At 38.9% G+C, this 21,935-nt stretch overlaps 1 protein-coding gene across 2 annotated transcripts; it reads left to right on the top strand.

The window, feature by feature from the left end:
- Window positions 1-855: 855 nt before the first annotated feature.
- Window positions 856-21,826, top strand: ttyh3a (tweety family member 3a). 2 transcript variants are annotated; one of them, XM_088329370.1, is made up of 16 exons: window positions 856-1,161; window positions 1,821-2,005; window positions 4,682-4,851; window positions 7,393-7,504; window positions 7,580-7,800; window positions 9,919-10,014; window positions 11,609-11,681; window positions 11,770-11,845; window positions 14,262-14,317; window positions 14,730-14,822; window positions 15,360-15,452; window positions 15,958-16,094; window positions 17,369-17,542; window positions 19,134-19,209; window positions 19,514-19,615; window positions 20,642-21,826. In XM_088329370.1, the coding sequence occupies exons 2-15, from the start codon at window positions 1,880-1,882 to the stop codon at window positions 19,592-19,594; spliced, it is 1,584 nt and encodes a 527-aa protein (XP_088185496.1). In that variant the 5' UTR covers window positions 856-1,161; window positions 1,821-1,879; the 3' UTR covers window positions 19,595-19,615; window positions 20,642-21,826. The 2 variants fall into 2 exon arrangements, with proteins under 2 accessions (XP_088185496.1, XP_088185503.1); XM_088329377.1 differs by lacking the exon at window positions 19,514-19,615.
- The last annotated feature ends 109 nt before the right edge of the window (window positions 21,827-21,935 follow it).

Here is a 21,935-nt window from a genome sequence, read left to right as displayed (position 1 = left end):
AACATTTTTTTTATAATAAACCTCATTCATGTTGAGTATCTCAGTATCTAACAAAAAAATGTTAATTAACAATATATATGATACAACAAAACACAAGTACAATATAACCAGGGTTGGGTAGGGTTACTTTAACTTGATTGCTTTCAATTACTTTTGGATTACCCCAATACCAAATATGCTAATAAAAGACAAAAGAAACTAAATATGAATACAATTATGACTCACAACACGTGGTAAGCTTTCTCTCCTGGCTTTGATCTCTTTGACCTCTGGCAAAACTAACAAAAAATGCGACAGAAACAAAATGAAAATAAATCCAAACAGCTTGCCAACATCATTTTTGCCGTTCCATGTATTCCGTTACTCCCCAAGCCTGCACAAAATTTAGTCATTTTATTCATATTTAGATTATTTTGTCTTTTATTAGCATATTTGGTATTGGAGTAATCCAAAGGTAATTGAAAGTAATCAAATTAAAGTAACCCTACCCAACCCTGAATATAACATATTAAACTACATAAATAAACACGTTTGGGGAAAACATATGGTGTAAGATTATTTTGTATTTTGTAAGGGAAAATACAACATTTTGTAAGGGCATGGAGCCCTAGAGGTTGACAGGTATGCGAGTGGTTAAGCCTTAACCGTTAAGGAATCCAACCAATAATTTTAAACAGGGCAACTGGGATAAAACGATCGCAGTCCGGTGATTGGGAACCTCTGTCAGGAATACGTTTGAGTGATTTTTCTCATTGTTATTGAATCAGTCATCACGCTGCAATGCAATCGATGGCCTCTACGTGGCGCTAACGCGTCACTTGGTTTCGACTGACGAGGGAAAGGGGGAGGGGGAAAGAGGGCGGATGTGAGCCAGCGGAGCTCGTGAGGATTTGTCAGCTGGCCGACTATCGTCAACACGCCGTTTGTCTGCGGTTCAAGTCCTTTCCGGCACTGTATGGAGGACATCCTCGCTCGCTTGTCGTGGCGAAAGCGTCGTGCTGGACGTTAAAGCGAAGGCGAAAAACTGCGGAGGTTCCTTTTCGTCTTCACGAAGCAGGATGTAAACAAACAACCCGCACAATGACAAGAGGAACAAAAGAGAGTTGTCTTCAACTCGCGAGCAGCTAAAGCGGCTAACATTAGCCGACTCCATTGAGACGGGTACGAACAGTTTCAACACGCGATTAGTTAATTTGTGAAAACGAGCAAACCCCGTTGTAGTTGTTGCCACCTGGGTGTAAAACCTAAATCCAAGCGAACTACAATAGTTAACCACTGTCTAGGAACGAGGGGCGAACTTGGAGATGCTAGACTTCAAGGACTCACAGTAACGATGGAACTACTGTACTGTAATATTGGTGTTGGGTGATGCCATTTTGAGTGGACAATATATCGCATGTAATTGGTGATGAAGATGTCAAATCTAACCGACCTGATTGCTGGTAAAATACTGTAATCTTGACAAACTTGTGGACTGATACAGTAGAATGTCTTTCTAAGAAAGCTGCATACCAAGTAAGCTTTTTTTTGGCAATTTTCACATTTGAGGTAACCCGTCTTTCTGCAAAAGGTGTTGATATTCAATGTCGTGGGGGCATGAGAGGACGCTGAGAACATAAGTTGTTTCTTTATGCATGACAATTCTGTACACGCCCTGACTTGTTTAATTATTGTTGCCCTCATGTAGGTTTTAGATCAAGGGATGGTGTAATAATAGTCTGTAGTTTGCAATAATCTGTGGTCTGTGCAGTCCTTTGAGACTCTTTGTGATTAAGGGCTATACAAATAAATTTGACTTGACTTCTCATTTTCTCTGGCAGACTTTCCCGGAAGAACCCCACTGCTTCCTCATCTATCAAAAGAAAACAGTCGTTTGGCCATGGCTACTGTGTTTGGTTACACGCCCCCGTGGTGGGCCAACCTGCTGCACCGACTTCCACGTTTTAATTTAAGGTTTGAGCAAACAAGCAGCGACTTCCAGCCTGAGGAGTGGATTTATATACAGGTACACACACATAACCCACTTAGTATGGTTTAGTAATCCATGGAAGGACTTTTATTAGTAATTATGGGGATTAAAGGGATTCCTCAGCAACCAATGGCATGTAGGCACCTGCTTTTCCACTTCACCTATGTATTTGTGGTTGCCATCTGTTGTCCTACTATATCTGGAGCTTGGCCTATTCTCACTTTGAGACCAGCTGGTATTGTCTAATCCAGACCAAAGCCACCCTCCTTTGCATTTTTCGTATAAACTTAAACAGTCCTGAATTTTCACTGGCCCAAAGACTGCTTGTTACAGCACAAAGGTGAATATTACAACTGCTGTAAAATTTAAGTAATTTATAAATGCACCGATCGGCCAATTATTAATTATTATTAATAAACAGCAGCTTGCACACCCCAATGGAGCTTTTATTGTCGACGACGACTTTAATCGGGCATGTTTATGGACTGTACTCCCAAATCCATTCAATATGTGGACTGAGCAATTCGGGATAAACACTGGACTATGTGTAATGTAAGATCAAACGTCAAACATTCCGGTTGTATCCACCAACTCCGTTTGTCCCTCACCCCCCTCATTGTTGTAACAATGACAATAAAGGCATATTCTATTCTATTATTATTAAACTTTGTCTCCGGTTTTCACACTGCTTTTTATGTAAACAGTGTTGTTTGAAACAATCATTTTTAGAGACTTTGTGATAGTGTCAAAATGTAGCCAATCCAAGCTCAATAATTTCAACTGATATCTGATGAGGGCTTTCATGTTACAAACAAACAAAATGTCCGAGAGAGGCATTCATAAAACACACACACCTCACCAAAATGGTTATTCATTGTATCTGAAAGCATAATATGACTTGAACCTAAAGTTATTTGATTTCTCTGAAGATCCAATGTTATCTGGGTGTCTTAAAACATAGCGGCCTGGCATGTGATGTGCCTTTGTTATCACGGACTTTTCCTTCTCCAAATGTTCCTCGTGCTTCTCTTCTTTATATGTCAAATCATGTTTATTTGTATACCCCTTTATTGCAAGAAGTCTCAAAGGATGAACTTTTGTGTACGGTGTTGATTGTGTCATAAAACAACACTCCAATGTTTAACATGTTGGGGAGTTTTGTCACTTTTTAGATGTCTTGGGGAATAACAGTATTAATGTATTAAAAGAAAATATTTAGAATAATGATCTATGCATATTCTTTGTAAGTGCATTTCAACCCTCAACTCCTTTTAGTTTGAAAAGGGAAAGACTACTTGTACATGCGTCTTTTTGTTGTAATTTTACCATCACAAAATAATCTCAGAGGCTCACTAAAAAGTACAGTGCCTGCAAGCTTTTGTGAGGACGAATTTCACACCAGAGAAGAGGTTGATAGTCTGATTTCCCATAATAGACATGTTTTTCTTCAAATGTTTATTTCCTTGCACACCAAAATGTATTTAATAGTTAAATTCAATCTGTTTCTGTAATATTTACCTAATTACATTTCAGATTAGCGTGATACACATTTTACCCAATAATATTTAACAAACACATTTTTATCACTTATATTTGACCACAGGACAATATGTGTCTCGCACCTCACAAGTAATTCACTTAAACTTTAAAGGGTTTCATTCTGCAGCAGGACGGAACCAACAGCTTGATATTCTTTCCTGGTTACCAAATTTCAGTGATCATTAAGTGTAAATGGGATTTGAGGACACGTTTGTTTTTGTGGCTGAATTTCCTCTTCTGTATGGTTGTACTTCTAACTCCCATGCTACAATGATGATGATTATTATTTGACAGAAGTAGGCTTTTCTTCTTCATTACTGGATATTTTTTCTTTTTTTAGTATTTATTTGGGCTACTATATTTAACATTGCTTGAGTCATGTTTTTAAAAATAAAAAATAGTATCTGATTTACTACCCCTTACCTATTTTGATACAATTTGAAGAAATAAACTTTTTTTTAAACTTTAGAACTCACTATATTTCCATAAAATTATGTGTGAAAGAGTAACAATATATATATATATATATATATATATATATATATATATATATGTGTGTGTATCTATGTATTATTTTTTTTTTTTTGTAATAAACCATCAAATTATATTTTAGGGTTGGCCAAAGCCAAAATGTCCCATCAAGACTGCAATATTGGTGGTTTTGGGTAGTAATCATTACGACAAGGGAGTTGTTCAGCACTGCCTGATTTCTTGACGGTCTGAAATGAACCTCTGAAAGATAATTGGTAATAAAAATGCCTAACTTTTTTGCCAGAACTAAACTAAGAAAACTCGGCTACTGATGTCAACTTAACTTGTGATCGTGATAATGTTTGTCTTATGCTGTCAGAAATTTGTCAGAATGTCGGGATGCTTTATGCATAACATGATCAAGGGCCTTGTCTGGTAAGTTATGCCAAGTTATATATGAATGTGTCATTCATAAACAACAGGAAAAAAACATAATTTGCATAAGAATATGGAACACGGTTAGGGGCCATTCACTCAACACAGAAATTGAGTTGAACCACCTAGAGACTCCACAATGGTGTATAATATGCAAAACAATTTTGGATTTGGGATACGTGTTTGCTGATCACTTAGAAACTCCATTATCATGACCTTGTTGATTTATCGATGTCCATTATATCTCCATTACTCTCTTCCCTACAGTCCATCTTTTTACTGGGAAGTGTGGCGCTGGTCTGTCTGGCTCTGAACCTTTTGTTCATGCTCTTCTACTCCATTTGTCTTTGCTGCCGACGCAACAAAAACCCAAACCGAACCTCGGCCAACTGCTGCTGCACCGCCTGGTGTGTCATCATAGCAACACTTGTGTGCAGGTGAGCACAAAACAACCTTGTACAAAGTTGTAAAGCACAGTTTTTCTGTAGAAACTCACTAACGCTAATCCATTTAAATAACTTTTGTTGTAAAAAGGGACAATTTGAAAATCTTATCTAATGAAAAATCATGGGTAGGAATTTAAGCGTTTGTTCTAAGTTAGAATACAGTAAAATGGAACGCCTTTATGTCATTACACAAAGTGGCAATGACATTTTAAGCTGCCCCATATACTGCAGGTATACACATATAATTTAAAGTGACAGAATTTTAAAAGGAACATTGAGTTTAAGAAGTAACATAGAATTTAAAAGTAGTGCAATTAACAATATGAAAATTAAAAAAGGTTACGTGACACAAGTGCTGATAATTAGTTACGAAATAGTGAATGGTTGCATTTCCTCAAATTCGACCCGACACAGGAGTATCCCTTTTTGCACGAACTATGAGGGTTGAGTCTGTTAAAACTGATATGAAATAAGAATTAGAATTGTCGTTCTTGTCACTGATGACAACGTTGGACACGTGTGCGTTTGACACAACGAGATACGATGTGGCAATTCAGGATTAACATGTAATTTAAATTTACAAAGTAGTGGTTGTAGGGTGACCTAAATTGTATTTGCATCATAAAATAGTGCAATGACATTTAGCGGCAACGTTGTGATAAATAACGAATCAGATATAAATAAAAATCTTTAAAAAAAGTTTTTAATTTATTTTCTGCTTGTTTAAGGCTGTGATGGCTCTGGTAAAGTCTCTGAGCCCTATTAGTCTTTGTTTTAAGAGACCTGTATCATCTGCCAGAGGGTGTGCCCAGGGTGAGAGGAGTCTTTAATAATATCGTCTCTTCCGTAGTAGCGCAAGCTGGTAAAATATCCAGACTAGGCAGAGAGCAGCCAATGGTTTTCCGGGCTTCGTTGATGACCATCTATAAAGTTTCCTGTGTGCTGTCGTGTACCCAGCATACCACACCAGGATGTTGCATGCCAGTAGGCTCTCCACTGTTGCTTTGTAGAAAGACTCCAGGAGCTTTCGTCCCAGGTTCTTTTTCCTGAGCATCCTCAGGAAATTGAGCCACTGCTGGTCCTGGTGTTGAAAAAAATGATGTTTTTTATATTCGTATAAATTAAAAGTCTTTTAAAAAAAGGTGGGTTTAATTTTATGAAAGCGATAAAAACCTTAAATGTCAAGAAATGACTGATAAATTTTACATTTCTCTTTGGGCCATATCGCTCAGCTCTGACGCACACTGATAACAATATTTAGCTAGTGCAATTCATTTTGGCTTGAGTGGAAGCCTGACCATCTGGGTTTGTTACGGAACATTTGTTTCCTGTTTTCCTTCATATGTTAATGACTCACAAGAGAGCCCTAATAGTTATTTTGGCATTGTATTAAAAAAAGAAAACAACAAAGCCCTGATGAGGACATCAATGGCATCACAATCATTTTGTCAATGTCCAGTTGCTATGAAAGGCTTTCTCTTTTCTGATCAAATAGTATATATGCCCAACTGAAGCAATATTGATTGTAAAATGTGTCACTTGTCCTAACCAACAATTTGTTAAATTGAGTGTTTTCAAATGCAGTATCATATTTTCTTCTTTTATATCAATCCTGTGTTCTGTTTGTTTTTCTTTGACGCGTCGCTTATTCAGCCTTTTCATACTACAGAGAAATGATGCACTGTTGCCTGGACAGGTCTTGTCTATTTTGGCTTCGGCTTGAAGAGATCTCCATCTCTTCACCTCACTTGATTTAAGGAAGGAGTTTAATTTAGATTAAATTGCAGTCTTTCAAGCTGTTTTTCAGACATATTTTTAACCCACCTGTGATTTTATTTAAAACATTTTTTCATCTGAGATACTGTAATAGAAGTTGTCTCTTGTAGACTTTTGTGTATCTCAAATTCTAATATATCTTAAGTACTGCAGTATGTTTTATCTTCAATAAAATCAGGTATTTGTATCAGTGTAAAAACAAGTTTTAGGATTTGATTCCAAAGGGTAAGGAAAAACTAGTCATAAAAAAGAAGAACAATGTCTGATATGACAGTGAATTAATTTTGTGATGTACTGTATTATGGTAAAAATATTGAGTTACTTAATGAAATGCTTACAAAACCTTAGTACGGGTGCATTTTGATACATTGAAAAATGTTGCATGCTCCACATCATCATCTTAAACAAATATATCCCAAATCACTTCCCATCCTACCAACCAGAGTTGGTTTTCAGCAACCCATGCTTCAGCACCTACCTCACCAAATATCATCTGATAACCTGTTAAATTCTACTCTTTCAGGATCGAGTCCTTCGGGGCTTACATCCATTACGGGCCATTATGCTGTTTCATATTTCAGTCTAGCATTTTAAAAGTATCTGAACTGACTAGATTAATGTGAAGTTCACAAACATCTCCTCACTCAGGCACCTACTTGCTTGCTCTCGTCTCTTCTTTTTTGTCTTTCATGCAAGCTCCCCACGCTAAGACCCTCTTCTCAACAACAATTCCCTCTCTCTTATTCTCTTTGTCAGTGCCGGAATTGCTGTGGGTTTCTATGGGAACGGTGAAACCTGCGATGGAGTGGATCGTCTGACTTATTCTCTGCGCCACGCAAATCGCACTTTCACTGGTGTACAGAAATTGGTGAGACTAAATATTAAATTATTAATGGCATCCCCTATTGCTTTTCTAAACTGGGTATCCTCTGGTCGATTGCAGGTTTCCAACAGCACTTTCTCACTTAATGGGGTGGCAAACGACAAGCTGAAGGAACTTGAAAATCATTACTCAAATCATAGAGACTCCCTATCCATAGTCCAAAAAATGAAGAGCCAGTTGGATGTGCTAGTCAAACAGATGCGAGCGATCCCTTTCTGGAACAAGCGCAAAGTCAACCTGGAGGCGGCAGCTGGCAGGATTGAGCTGTATGATTGGTACAGGTAAGTTCATGGGTAGTCAAACTACGACCCGCGGCCACATGAGGCTGTTCACGCATTTCAATCTGGCCTGTCAACTGTTAAAAATATAATGTATAAAATGGTTTGTCCCCAGATTCCCCAACATTCAAATAGTTGGCTATAATTTTATTTAATTTCTATTTTCTTCAGCAGGTAAATATTCAATCTATTAAGACATTTATTGATTTGAATTTAAAATAAAGACTTCTGAGCTACCCGTTTTGAGTATTTTGGTGCATCTTATCGAGTTAAGTGCTTAAAAATGACATCACTTATTACTTCTCTTTAATTCAGTGTTTCCAAACCAATTTGATTAAATCGTCTATTAATAGATTGAAACTTGAAATAAGTAGATGTCTGCATGTTTCTTCAAATCTGCTATTCTAAATAGACTTGTCTCAATTTTATGATTTTTTTTTTAAAATGTGTATTCATAAAAAGCCGAAAACTTGATTTTTTTTTTCCTTTTGAAAATGCAACTTTGATATGAGAAAAATTGGATACACCTTCATTATCTTTTTTCCCCCTAATGCATTGCCGAGGTATCTGCCTTCAGACTCGTAGATACAAAAAAATCAAATCAATAATTTTCTCTCCTTTTGGCCTTTCTGCCAATTTTTTTTTTACCCAATGCTGCCTGCCAATTAAAAGGTTTGCCCACTCTGGGGTTAAACGCTTGGTATCAGGACTGCGTGATATGGAAGAAAAAGTTTTATTTCTTCCATTCATCCATTATCTGCACCGCTTATCCTCAGTAGGGTTGCGGGGTAGCTGGAACCTCATCTCAGCTGTCTTCGGGCAGTGGCAAATCGCAGGGACAGACAACTCACTTGCTCATTCACACCTAGGGACAATTTGGACCAGCCAATTAACCTGAAATGCATGTTTTTGCAATGTGGGAGGAAACTGGAGTGCCCAGAGGAAACCTACGCAAGCACAAGGAGAACATGCAAACTCCACTCAGGAAAGATGGTAGCTGGATTTTATCCAATGACCTCAGAACAGTGCCGCAGACTCGCTAACACCTCAGACGCCCTGCTGCCTTAGTACAGACATGTACAGATTAAGTCACTAGACAGTAGAACATTAAATAAATACATTAACTTTTAATAGATCTTGCATAGGATCACATTGGAACTGTTTCATAATTAAGACTTAAGAATTCAACTCCCCAAAAGTTGAGTTTCCATAGAACATTTTATCAGTTACAATTATAATTATTCGAATTTGAAAGGTAGCAAACAACAGAATATTTCACTATTTCAGATAAAGTGACATGGCCAGTGACATGGTGGACTGTTTTGTAGTATTAGTCTTATGAATTTTTGTTGGATATCCAATTAGTCTATTCAGTTCGTCACTGTACTAAATTCTATTTATTGCACATTTCTAAATGATTTAAAAATCAACACGACAGTGCATATGTGAAGCTTGACAAAATTTGCACACACATAAAATGCTGGTAGTATTGCTTCAAAAAATAAATACAATTTTTAATGGCTGCCAACAGTTACCCTTTAGCGACAGTGTGGAGAGCAATATTGATTTGAGAATTGACAGATGTGTTTTAATAAACACTGGCCTTCCCGTTAGTTAGGTTTCTAACCATACGTGTAAACACACTCACTTCTTGGTATATAGAATAGGAGTCTGTGGAAGACACCGAAACGACTTATGAACCAAATGCTTGGTGACTCAGAGGCATGAAAGGTTTGCTACTTTTGACATGATCCAATCTCTCATAATGGAGTTTCATTGGCAAAGCATGTCGTGTTTTGGATCTGATAAGCTTGAGTGTATCATAAGGGTGTTAAAAATTTCTGGCGTTTTAGGTCATGAGCAGAGATGTTATCTAGTTGCCTTTTTAACCTGACGCTCCTTTAGCAAATTATTGTTCATATCTGTTAATCTTATTACCTCCTTAGCTTTGATATTATCTTGTCTTTGAAGCTGGTGACATAAAGGGAAAGCAATGGGAGGCAGATGAAGTCAAGTTAGAATGTTGTGATGCAGTTTGCAAGACTGAAAGCAAAGTTTGTCAACTGAGATCAAAAGTTCCTTTCTGTGTTTAGAGTACAGTTGTTTGTTTTGTCCTCACAGGTGGCTGGGCTATCTCTGTCTTCTACTGTTTGATGCCCTCATTTGCCTGCTGGTGCTCTTGGGCCTTTTCCGCAACTCCAAAGGGACGCTCATCGGGTGAGTTGTGCCATCAGATAGAAGTGCGCAAGATGGGCCATGGATGCTACTCAATGAGATTTGTAGCTAATGACTCAAAAAGACGTTTACCACGCCACATAAAAGTCCCCTGCTCACCTTGTCAATTTAGTAAAGTCAAGACTATTTCATGCCCTATAAACTTGATGGCACTTGCTTAGTGTTGTTAAACCAATTACATTTGTCAAAGATACTCATCTGACGTTTAAATATTTTGAACAGCTGTTCATTAACTGACTGATTCAATTAAACAGAAGCTTCAACTTAATGGGCCTTTATTTTCACTTGATTTCACACATTGGTCATGAAATTAAGTATAATTATACAACAAAGACAGTGCTTGATTGTCATTGACACTCACAAAGTATGGTAGTAATCATAAACATGTTTATTTAAGGATAAGCTATTTTCCATTATTTAATGCAATCTATTGAATCAGCCGCTAACTGCGGGTACAACATTTAGCAATATGTAATTCTTTCAATCTGATTTAGTTAAATTAGACCCAAGGTATATAATCTTTGTACGTATCGCCTCAGCTTTTATTAATACTTTTTATCGTCAAATTGTTTTTTAATTCACTTTACTCGATGAAACATGCAACATAATGGTAAAATTTATGCAAGGACCCTTTGCCTCCTCACGCTTTGGTCATAGCTGATTCACTGCTTTGCGGATTTTCAATTGAATTGTCCTTTTGTCATTGGTACAAACTTATCTTGCATTGTGTTCTGCAAAACAATTATATGAGGCAGTTTGTGCGTTGGGTGGGCGTGACTGTGTGTGCGACTGTGATAAGCTGGTGTATACTGTCAGTCAAACAGTGGGTGGGCACTCAAGTAAGTTTGTTCACACGCAAGCTCCTCAAAAAAAATCGCAGTGCTCAGATACAGCTGAGCTTGTATTCTAGCCGTTCGTTACATTGAAAAGACATTCATCAATCAAATGAGACCCTGTGGAAAATCAGAGCCAAAGAAATTCAGTGATCCCAATCGGGTGCTCTGTGGATTATTATCGTGTTCAGGAAGCGATTGTGGCAGCATCGGGAGAGAAGCTAATAGCAAGGCTGCAGATTCAGCGCTCTGCTAAGGCTCGGCTAACAACTCTGACATGCTACTCCAACCACACCAGATGGATTACCTGGAGCTATAATTCATGAGAAACTGCTTCATTGGGAGCGATTGTATTTTAAGATTTGCGGAGACTTTGCTTGAATTGGATATGCTCGATGCTAGCTTGCAGCTACCCAGCCTCTCTCTAAATCGCTTTCAAAGCCCTTCAATTTCGTTGTACTTCTGCATAATGACAATAAAGAGCATGAATTCAAGTGCAATTAAGTGTTCTTTATTTTGATTTATAAATATGTAGTGCTTATCTTGGTAAAGTTGTATACTCTCAGTCGTTAAAGACATCATCTTGAGCCATGAGGATTTTTTGAAGGTGCTACGCCACTTAGCGAATTTTGACTTTTCGAGGGATCTTTGTATAGAGTTTTGCTTATTTCATTCATTGGGTAAAATGGTCAAGTATAATTACCATTGTCAAGTAATTCTTTTGTTCCCTTCATACTCTTCAGGGTGTGCTTGTTTGCTGTTGTGGCTCTGGTGGTCAGCTGGGCCTCACTCGGGATGGAGTTGGCCATTTCTGTGGTAAGTGTCTTTTCCGCTTTTCAAAGCAATTGTGTTATTATTAGCCCCGTTCACAATTTACTATGCACGCACTCTTTCATTCTCTTAGAGCACTAGTGACTTTTGTGTTGCTCCTGACACATTCATCATCCAAGTGGTTGACAAATATGGAGGCGTCTCGAAAGGTAAATCACTTTTGTGATTTATGCTCTCCTTATTACAGGCTGTTAAACCTTTCTTCATCCGAGCTGCATCTTTTATACCTCTTTCAATACTATGATTATTGTGCAGCAGTGAGGGGCATTGTTCTAGAGTGCAAGTTTTTCCTTCCTTGCATAAAAAGCTTCTAAAAGTGGCCGCCAGCAGTGTCATAGCACACCCTTTAGCCTTTTAAGACTTAATAAATGCTTCTGTCCTACAGCTTGTGTTAAAAAATCTCAAGGAGTGTTAGAAATAACGAAACTGCTTTATTTTTTTCAAGCACAGGCTAATCTAAATTTATATTTTTTCCGCCATTTCAACGCCATAACCGACGGTCAAAAGCGGAGTGTAACTTTGGCTGCAAAACTCCAACGGCAGCGTTCCCCCTGCAAACCTGACGCTGTTTTTCGCGGTGCAGTTTTTCGCCCTCCTGAGTTATTTTTGCCATGTCTTTTTAAATCATGTCACTATTCGAAATAGCGACCATTATAGTTCAATAGCGATTACAAATATACTATTTACTAATGCGATGAGAGAAAAGACAAATGAGGGCTGAGTCGCAACCGACTCGTGTTGTTCGCGAACAAAACCTCTATATAAGTTTCCCACCAATCAACAGTTGGTTCCCGCCGAGACGTCTTGTTTCTCTTATGATGTCAATATGCATTTTTTCGGGATTCTGTGTTGTTGACTTTAAATTTGTTGGGCCTGAATTTTTTTTTTTAATTATCTATTTTTTTTGTAGATTTATACATATTTTAATTTCATGTGTTTTCAGCGTTAATGTGTTTTTTCCTTTTATTATATATTTTTCTTTTGTTTATTTAGTCTTTTTTCTGTTTAATTTATATATTTTTCTTTATATTATTTACTGGTGATTGTTATTTTACTATTTTGTTTTCTGTTTGTATTTGTTGCTCTTTAAGTGTGGGATTAATCTTTTGTTGGTGAGGTGCAATAAATATTGCAAGGTTCTAAATTGCAACGACCTGTTTCTCTCTGACTCGGATACTGCTCAGAAAATATCGAACTCTTTAACATACAAGGACTTATTTTTAAAGTAACGGAAATTGTTGTTAACTATAACTCATCACTTGTTTAAAGTAACGCGCCCGCCACTGTTTTTAGTGAAGGCATCTCTCAATTCATTAGCTGCGCCGCTTATCCTCAGTACGGTCGCGGGGGTGCTGGAGCCCATCCCAGCAATCATCGGGCAGTGGGCAGGGGACACCCTGAACTGGTTGCCAGCCAATCGCAGGGCACACAGGGACAGACAACTCGCTCATTCACACCTATGGACAATTTGGACCGGCCAATCCACCTGAAATGCATGTCTTTGGAATGTGGGAGGAAACCGGAGTGCCCGAAGGAAACCCATGCAAGCACGGGGAGAACATACAAACTACACACAGGAAGTCCGGTAGCTGGATTTGAACCCACACAGGAGGTTCCCAAGACCTTAGAACTGTGCCGCACACGCGCTAACCACTGCGCCGCCATGCTGCTAGTGAAGGCATATTTATTTTTAAAAAGCCTTTTTACTTGAAAGACCCACGAATGGAGAGGGACATCAACAATTCCAATGAAAATGTTACCAGGCTCCCTTTGTTAAAAAAACAAACAAACAGTATTTGTGTATTTTAATTTAGTAGCTTTATTAGATTGGACTAGTTATGACTTTTTTTTTTGCAGACCACCACTCACATCTATTTTACAGAGCTACCAAATACTATAATTTTCTATAGTATACTTACACCTGCAAATTATGAAATACGCATTTTCTTTTAAAATTAAGAAAAATCGAAAATAAATTCAGCATTTTTCATTTTTGTATTGAAAATGTTGATTGTTACAAATGCCTCGATTGATATTTATATATTAAACAGTCATAGTTCTATCAAATTTGTACAATTAAGACGTTAATGGCCACTCTGTTGTTTGTAGTTATTTTTTAAGAGATAACATTGTCTAAGAACCACTTTCAACCTAAAAACGTCACTCTAAAATGATACTAAAAAATCCAAATCTGAAAATAGTCTGTATTCTTCCTGAAATATGATTTTCAGTGTTTGGCACCTCTGCTTTTATACGCATGCCTCTGTGCAATTGTGTCAACTAGTTAAAAAACTCTTAATCTTTAGGAGAAATAGCTAAGCCTCTTCACATTTGTAGTTGTAAAACAAGGCCTTATCCCAATCGTGTGTGTGTGTGTGTGTGTTTGATGATTTTGTTTTGGTGAAGCAGAAAATTTAATAAGCCATCAGGAAGATGCATACGCAACTACTTGGTGACCTTAAATATTAAACTGACTAAAGTTTCTGACGTATTACTGTGTTTATATCCTTTTTTTCAACCTCATGGCTGTTTTCCATTAAGCATGCCATTATATTTTATCTTCAGAAATCCTCAAATACTACCTGAGTTGCAGTTTGGAGCTAACCAACCCGTTCCAGCAGGTTCGATTTTTTTTTTATTAAAATCTACCTTTATTCAAAAACAAATTTCTCTGCACAATTTGTGAATTTAGTGCAGTAATACATATTAAATTATTCAGACAATACAATAATCACACTGAACAGTATTTTTTTTACGTTTCTTATTTCTCTGGATTAGTCTTGGAAGCAGTATATGAACAAGCTAAAATGGAACGTCTAACAAAGCCATAGTTTGACTGCATGAATAATAGAATGTATTTTGAGTGCTTGGAGATATCTGTTGTTAACAACACTAAAGAAAAAAGATCTATTGCCTACACTGTACATCTTGCATCTTTTAAATGTCAGCATGCTTTCATATCATTCTATAAATGGATGCAGCACATACGTTTCAAAGTAAAAATAAGAAGGTTCATACAATGTTGTCTTACAGAAGCTTTCTGTGAGCCACAAAGCACTTGTTGAGATGCAGGACGACGTGCTGGAGCTTTTACAGTCTGCCGCCCAGCAAGATGGGCAAACTCGGGTAGGTGTCTGTTAGAATCCCGGGGGACCGGGAGTGGCCGTGTTGTGGGTCATTGTTTTAAAAACCCAGGCATTGAGTGCCCTACTAGGGCCTCACATTATCTCCATTTAGCTACATTAGCTGTTTGTTCAATGCAATGCCACGTTATTGTCTTTTTTGTGTGTTGATGGCCACGTCGTGGAGCTAATGTCATTCTGCATTTGTACTCAGAAGAAATGTGCTGACCTGGTAAAAGCATTTGTGAGAGAGAAATAATTTGTACTAGAACTGTGCTGACATCAGCAAGATGTGAAAATGATATGCGAGCACGGCGGTGCCTTGAGATAGGAATGCTTTATGTTGGCAAAGGAGTAACTACACAAAAAGTGGCTGTTGTTTTAAATAGTTACTGAATATTGATGGAAAAGAGAGAAGCATCATTCTTCGCAAATGTGTATTACGGCTGTGTTCAATCTTGTAAGTTATGGTTGATTAGGGTTATTTCTGCGTATTAAAGACTGACCCCTCTTTTTCAATATTCTGCTTGTTCATATTCAGAAAAGTTTGCAGCAGATCCAGCAGGTACTCAACAGCGCTGAGATCAGCCTTCATAAGCTGACTGCCTTAGTGGACTGCCGCAGTATACACTTGGTGAGTGAGGAGCGTTATGGAGACTTTCAGACACTTGTGTGTGTGTGTGTGTGTGCGTGCGTGCGTGTGTGTGCTCGTTCCTGAGCAGGTTGCCTGGTTTGCAGTGACATGAGTTCAGACCCGCTTAAGTATATAAAGCCACCTTTCATTTTTGCTTTCATAATAAACCTCACTTGTCGTCACTCATTAGTCTCTTAAAATTTCCATGGTAACTGAAAGTGGCTCAATGATGAGCTGAGTAGTCCACACAAACAGTCAAACATTGCACACTTCTACTGCGTTTGCGAGCCACTCGCACACGATGACGACCCATTGCTATGGGGGGGTGTTGTGGTGCTTTGTGGATGCTGGTGAGAAAATGTGCTGTTTCCTGTGTGTCCATGTGCACCAACTGTGAGCTCACTGTCTTGACCTAGTTTGAATCCAACAGTTGCACACATTTCATTTGCTGATGTTACAGCCCTGATGATGCTCTGCTGAATCGAGTTTCCTTCATTTTCTACAGGACTACGTGCAGGCCGTTACGGGATTGTGCTATGACGGACTTGAGGGCCTCATCTACCTGGCGCTTTTTTCCTTTGTAACGGCCCTCATGTTCAGCTCCATCCTGTGCAGCGTGCCTCACACCTGGCGCAAGACACGGTAAACCTCCCAATAGAACCTCTGAAAAGACGCGTGTCATAAAAGCTTCTGAGTGGGGGTTTTATGGCTGTGCACACAATGATTCATGCAGACAACACCATTAAATATTTATCGCTTTACAACATTTTTTCAAAGTCATGTTTTTGGCATAACCACAGACCTGACTCAGATATACTCAACTAAGAAAATCCTAAATGGTTCTAAATTGAATTGAATTGTCTTTATTGTCATTGATAACAACACAGTGTGAAACATTGTATGTAACAAGATTAGACATGGCACTACTGGGTAAACACGTAATAAAAACTGTAAAAAGAAAATTAGCTAAGACTGTCAGGCAAAATACACGTGTACTAGAATGACAATAAAGTAGATCTGAATCTTAGAGACTGGCTTAAGTTATAATAGTAGTGCAGTGAAAAATAGCGCATTGTAACAATAGTGCAATAACATTTAGCGGCAAGATATACATTTTTCACAGTTTTGCGCGGTTGTTTAGGATGATGATAGCCCAGGGGAAAACCCTGTCTCCGAGCATGGTGGTCTTTGTTTTAAGGGACTTGAAGCGCCCACCAGAGGGCAGCCTGTCAAAGAGGTGGTTGGCGTGGTGAGAACAGTCCTTTAAAATGCTGATGACTGCTGCAGTATCGCAAGCCAGCAATGTCTTCCAGACTGGACAGAGAGCAGCCAATGATTTTCTGGGATACAAAATGGGTCACAAAACGCTCCCTTTGAATGTTCACTATATAACAGCTCTATCCACTGCAAAGAGTTGCTGTTCTTTCCCAGTCGGAAACCAAAATGACGTCTCAGCCATGGACACGATACACCGGAAAGTGTTCACACTTGGCCAGCTGTCCCCCAAGTAATGAGCAGTCCCCTTCAAGCGTTTGTGTCAACGCAGCTGGAGTTTCCTGTTAAAGCAGAAGCGGCTTGGCCCCATTAATGCACATGCACACGACCCTGTTAAATGTGGGAAGTTTCTTTTGTAGTAATGGTTTTAAATTCGGCTTTAGGGAACAATTTTAAGTGCTAAATCAGCAGATGACTGGAGTTGTAGTTCAAAGGTAGCTTTGTTGATTTGTTTTCTTGTATGATTATTGTGATGAGTATTTGTTGGTGTAAAACTAGAATTTGCCTGTTGCCCCTACAGGTACTTGAGAAAAAAATCTTTATCTAATGCAACACTCCTAACTATTTTATTTCCTTTGTGTTTTTAAAAGAGCAGTGGCTCCATCTACCGGTGACTCATTGTCTCTACTTTGTTTTTGCAGAGCATACGAGGACAGTGACAGCGACTCACTAGGCCGGGGCAGGAGGCAGAACCAAGACAACCTGTACCGGGTTCATATGCCAAGTCTGTACAGCTGTGGCAGCAGCTACGGCAGCGAGACCTCCATCCCTGCCGCTGCGCACACCGTTAGCAATGCACCTGTTACAGAATACATGTATGTTGCAATGTAGTTCAAAGCAGGATGTCAAAACCATTTTTGTTCCCTCCAATGCTGCAAGGGACTACCTGACTGGCATTTATGATTGGCTATTTCCACATGCTAATACCCATCTAATCATTTTAGTTCGAAAGGCACAACTCTTGGGGCAGGCATGTCAAGCATACAGCACCTGGCCCATTGGATGAATTAATCCGGCTTGCCATAAATTTCTGGGAATATCAAAAAAAATACAAAGTTTCGAGTCAATTCTATCAATATTTATGATTTTTTTTTTTACACAAATGAAAAACAACGGGTCACAGCCACGCTAGAGGGCAGCAAATGTAAATAAGGGCAGACATCCAGCACACTGACTGAATGAAGTAGCGCAAGAAAACAGGCATTCGCGTTTCACAACATGATACGTTGCTCTAGAAATATGTTGTTTACCCGGTGACTGGGTTTAGATTTCAATGGCTCGACGGAGGACTAAGGCAGGAAAGGGTTGCTATCGGCGATAGAGAAGGGACAGGCCGACCCAAGGTAACTAGCAAGTCGCCGCCAAGGGGACAGGGTCAAAAAGGCCGCGCTTTGATGGAACATGACGTCAAAAGCCCCCCCCCGCTAAATCCTGCCGGAGGCATCGGTGCCAGATGATTGATAGCATGCCATGCGTGTCCGCACCCCACTCCATCCCCTCCGGGCGACGGACGAGCGGGACGCAGGGAATATACTCTCACCTTTAGTAGTCCCAGCCTAGTATTTTGATCTGATGTAGTCTAATCTTATTGCCCATGCACTGCTAAAACTTCTATTTTGTACTTCTTTTTATTTATTTTAAACAAGTATGACAATTAAGGCAAAAAAATGTGTGGTTTTTTTCTCATTGCTCTCGCTTGAGTTAAGATCGAGTGGGGAGTCTGTTCAAGTGTAAAACTGCATTAATTCAACTGTTAAAAGAAACCAGTTAACATATTCAGTAGCAAACATGATATCATTTTTGCCCATTGTTTCTGTTTCGGTTATGCTTAGAAAGGATCCCTTTTCATTCAAAATCAGTGTAGGTTACAAAAGTAAGCTGAATGATAAATCATAATACTGAAAACAAATTTAAAACGATTTGAGTGGAAATTCTTTCACTGATCTGGCCTGCTTGAGAACAGAAAGTCTGGATCCTGCCCTATAGCCAAATTGAGTTTGACATCCCTGTCTTGGGTAACTGATCACAGATCACTGGTCTTCTAAAGCTGGGCAGGATTTTCTGTTAGCTCAGTGCAACCTTATTGGAGACGAATTCGTCCGTCTCATCATTTTGGAGCTTTTGACCATTTAAAAATGCAATTTTTTAACCGAATACAAAAGTCAATTTGGTGTTTTGGTTGGGGTTTGAACTGCAATTGTTATCAGCAAATTATCAGTCGTGGAAAGTATTCAACAGAAGCATTGCACTCATTTCCAGCTGTTCATATCTAGCGGTTAAAGCCAAAGATGCTTAACTGGGTGATGTCGTGGGGGCACCATCTTCTCCCGGAATTCCTTTTCGTTCTTTTTCGTTGTATATTACAGGAGTAAATATTTTCTAACTTTGACTTGATTACTCCTGCAGGGCACAGAACGCCAACTTTCCTAACTCCCGTGCTGAAAATGCGCCCTTGATTGGACGTGAGTCCCCTCCACCCTCGGTGAGTGCAAAAACGGCCTCTTTGATACTATTGTCGTTTGCTTCTAAATACTAAAATCCTCTTGTGACCTCAACAGTACAAAATAGAGCAAGTGAGAGACATTTGAGTACATTCACCATGTTTTAATGCAAAATGGGGTAAACTGTAAAAATGTAAAATGAGGTCCCTCTTCTAAAAGCAATGCCGATGGAAAGCACACCAAAACCCACGGCCTCAATGCCTCCGTGTCTAACCCGGACACTGCTTCACATTTCTTCTTTGCACTTGTGGTCTTTTCTCCCACCACCCTTGCCAATCCGCCCAGTTGTATTTGACTCCTGCCCACACTAACAGTGGCCACAGCTGGCAGCTAAAGCCTTCAGACAGCTCCAGATCGTTTTGGTAACCTCTTCTGCTATGTTAACAGGTATTCTATACGCAGACCCCCAACCCCTCACCAGCCAATCCTAAAACCTCCCCAATCCCACAGTGTCCCTGAAGTTTGTTTCATTTGGCCCTTGATTCCTCCAGGATGCATGTTTCTCTTCCAAATTGCCAGGAGAGTCCCTTTAGAATGTATAGTTGATCACACTAATGCTTTGGATTAGATACTGTATAGAAGCATTTTAACAGGAGAAAACATATTTAAGTAGAAGAATAAATGTAGTTTTCCATATGAACCATTCTGTGGCAATACAGTAGGAAATGGTCTTTTGTCTTATATACATTTATCTTTAAGGAAAAAAAGGACTTCATTCATAAAGAGATCCTCATTTGCCATGGCTGAAAACCATAAAGAATAAACATGCATATTATAAATGTATCATTTTAAATGACGTTAACCTGTAAAATGAGAAAGTTTTAGGGTTTCGATTACCATATTGCCAATATTTTTCTTCCATCTTTTTTGCTTTCATTGGATTGTTAAAGTTCCTGTTTTGTCAGGGGTCACTCTATACGACCCCTCCAAAACGACTACCGTATGCACTTCGTTTTCTAGGATTTGCAGCTTTTGTGTTTGTGTTAGTAGTCCCCTGCAGTGTTTCCCAACCATGACTGAGCCATCCATGGTTTTATGTACACCCCAAAAAAATTGTTTTCAAAAACTAAAGTGCCAATTGAAAATAGACAGAATTTTTTTTAACCAAGAAAAGAGTTAACATGTAACCTCAAAACAAATCTACATAACTTTGAGATCCACAAATTCTTTCACTCCCTTGGTTGGGATATCACTGACCTACTGCACTTCTTGGTTGCTTAGCTACAAAAGCCACTGCGGGCGGTGCATGTGCAAGCTGTTTGCAAACCCTACCCTAGCCCACCAGCAACAACTTTTCTACTCTTTAGGAGTGTCAATATTCAAGACCAGCTATCAGACCCTTTTAAAATGTGATCTTTGCAATCCTGTTCGATAGTCATGCATTTCTGTCTCCTTTCTGCTTGTGCTCCACAGTACACCTCCAGCATGCGGGCAAAGTACCTAGCCAACAGTCGACCGGAGCCCAACACTCCTGTGTCAATTTAGCCGGAGGCCAGACCAAAAAGCTATCTTGTCTTTAAATGTAATCTCAACTTTGACTTATTTTTTTTAGTCAATCTCACTGGGAAAGCTTTGGATCAATCACTCCGAATGCTCACCCTTAATTCGGGATTTTTTTTTTCGTCAAATAATGATTGATTTTACTGGATTGTGTCAAACCTGGACACGTGAACAATTCAGGATTGATACGGAAACCTGACAAGAGGTCGATTTGTGCTTCTTCCTCCTGTGGACCTTTCCAGCACGGCCCCAGTTTATTGACTACATCATGTGGAATATGGTCTACTTTTGTCTTAATTCACCATGGTGTTTGGGACCAGCAGACGTTTTGGTGTTGTCTTTTGGTGCTTTGGGCTGCCAAGCTGTGAATGTGGACAATTTCCCAACCTGGCTAAGAAAGAAGAAGGTGCCAGTAAAAGAGGGAGCAAACCATTCAATACTTGAGTCATTAACATACTACTGGGAAACTTCTGTGTTTCACTCCAAGCTTTTTCTTTTTAGGCACCACAAAACACAACTGTGACCTCTTCGAACCTGCCCAGTCATAGAAAAGGCAGCTGTCAAAATTTAAATGTTTAACAGTTGATGTGAAATGTTTTGGGGTTTTTTTGTGGACTAGTTTCAAATCTGTTTGCATTGGCAATGCAGCATCTCTCGAACGGGTTTTAGCATATGTAACTAATAGAAGAAACGCACTTGCGTTGTTTTGATTGTGAGAGAAGTGTAGGTGGTGCCAATCAGACTTTTTAGATGTCTTAAACGAGCCTGATTTTAATCATGGTTTATGTTCTTTGCACTGCCTTTGTTTGCCCGTCATGTCCTTTTGCTCTGTGCGTTATCGTTGGGTAAAAAAATGATATATATAAAATATAATTCTTTTACTCACCAATTCCCCTTTTTATTTTTGGATTAAGTGAAACCAGCACAATGTTGATTGCTTGATTCCATGTAAATATGGTAGCTATTTTTGTTTTTAATTGGGTTTATTCTTGAGTTGTTTTATACAAAGTCTTCAACGTGTACATGGTCCAAGACAGTGTCGTTATTGCGCTTGATTGACGTGTGCTTGAAACAAAATAAAATCTGAACTATCTTCAATTTTTAGTGCTCATTTCATTCTTGAACGCTAGGTTGCAGCAGACGACTTCGGTCCGATTTTTGTTTTTGTTTGTTGGAAGTGCGCGAGTCTTCCGGAGTAGGATTAGAT

Source organism: Urocampus carinirostris, chromosome 1 (genome assembly GCF_059441175.1).
Source record: "Urocampus carinirostris isolate Australia breed hairy pipefish chromosome 1, RoL_Ucar_1.0, whole genome shotgun sequence".
NCBI classification, from domain to species: Eukaryota; Metazoa; Chordata; class Actinopteri; order Syngnathiformes; family Syngnathidae; genus Urocampus; species Urocampus carinirostris.
Note: the sequence above shows the minus strand (reverse complement) of the source record. Positions and strands in the feature narration are given on the sequence as shown.

Coding starts and splice junctions, on each gene's coding strand:
- ttyh3a (XM_088329370.1), top strand. CDS start 1,880: ATGGCTACTGTGTTTGGTTACACGCCCCCGTGGTGGGCCAACCTGCTG. Junction 10,015..11,608: donor TCCAAAGGGACGCTCATCGG/GTGAGTTGTGCC, acceptor CATACTCTTCAG/GGTGTGCTTGTTTGCTGTTG. Junction 11,682..11,769: donor TGGAGTTGGCCATTTCTGTG/GTAAGTGTCTTT, acceptor TCATTCTCTTAG/AGCACTAGTGACTTTTGTGT.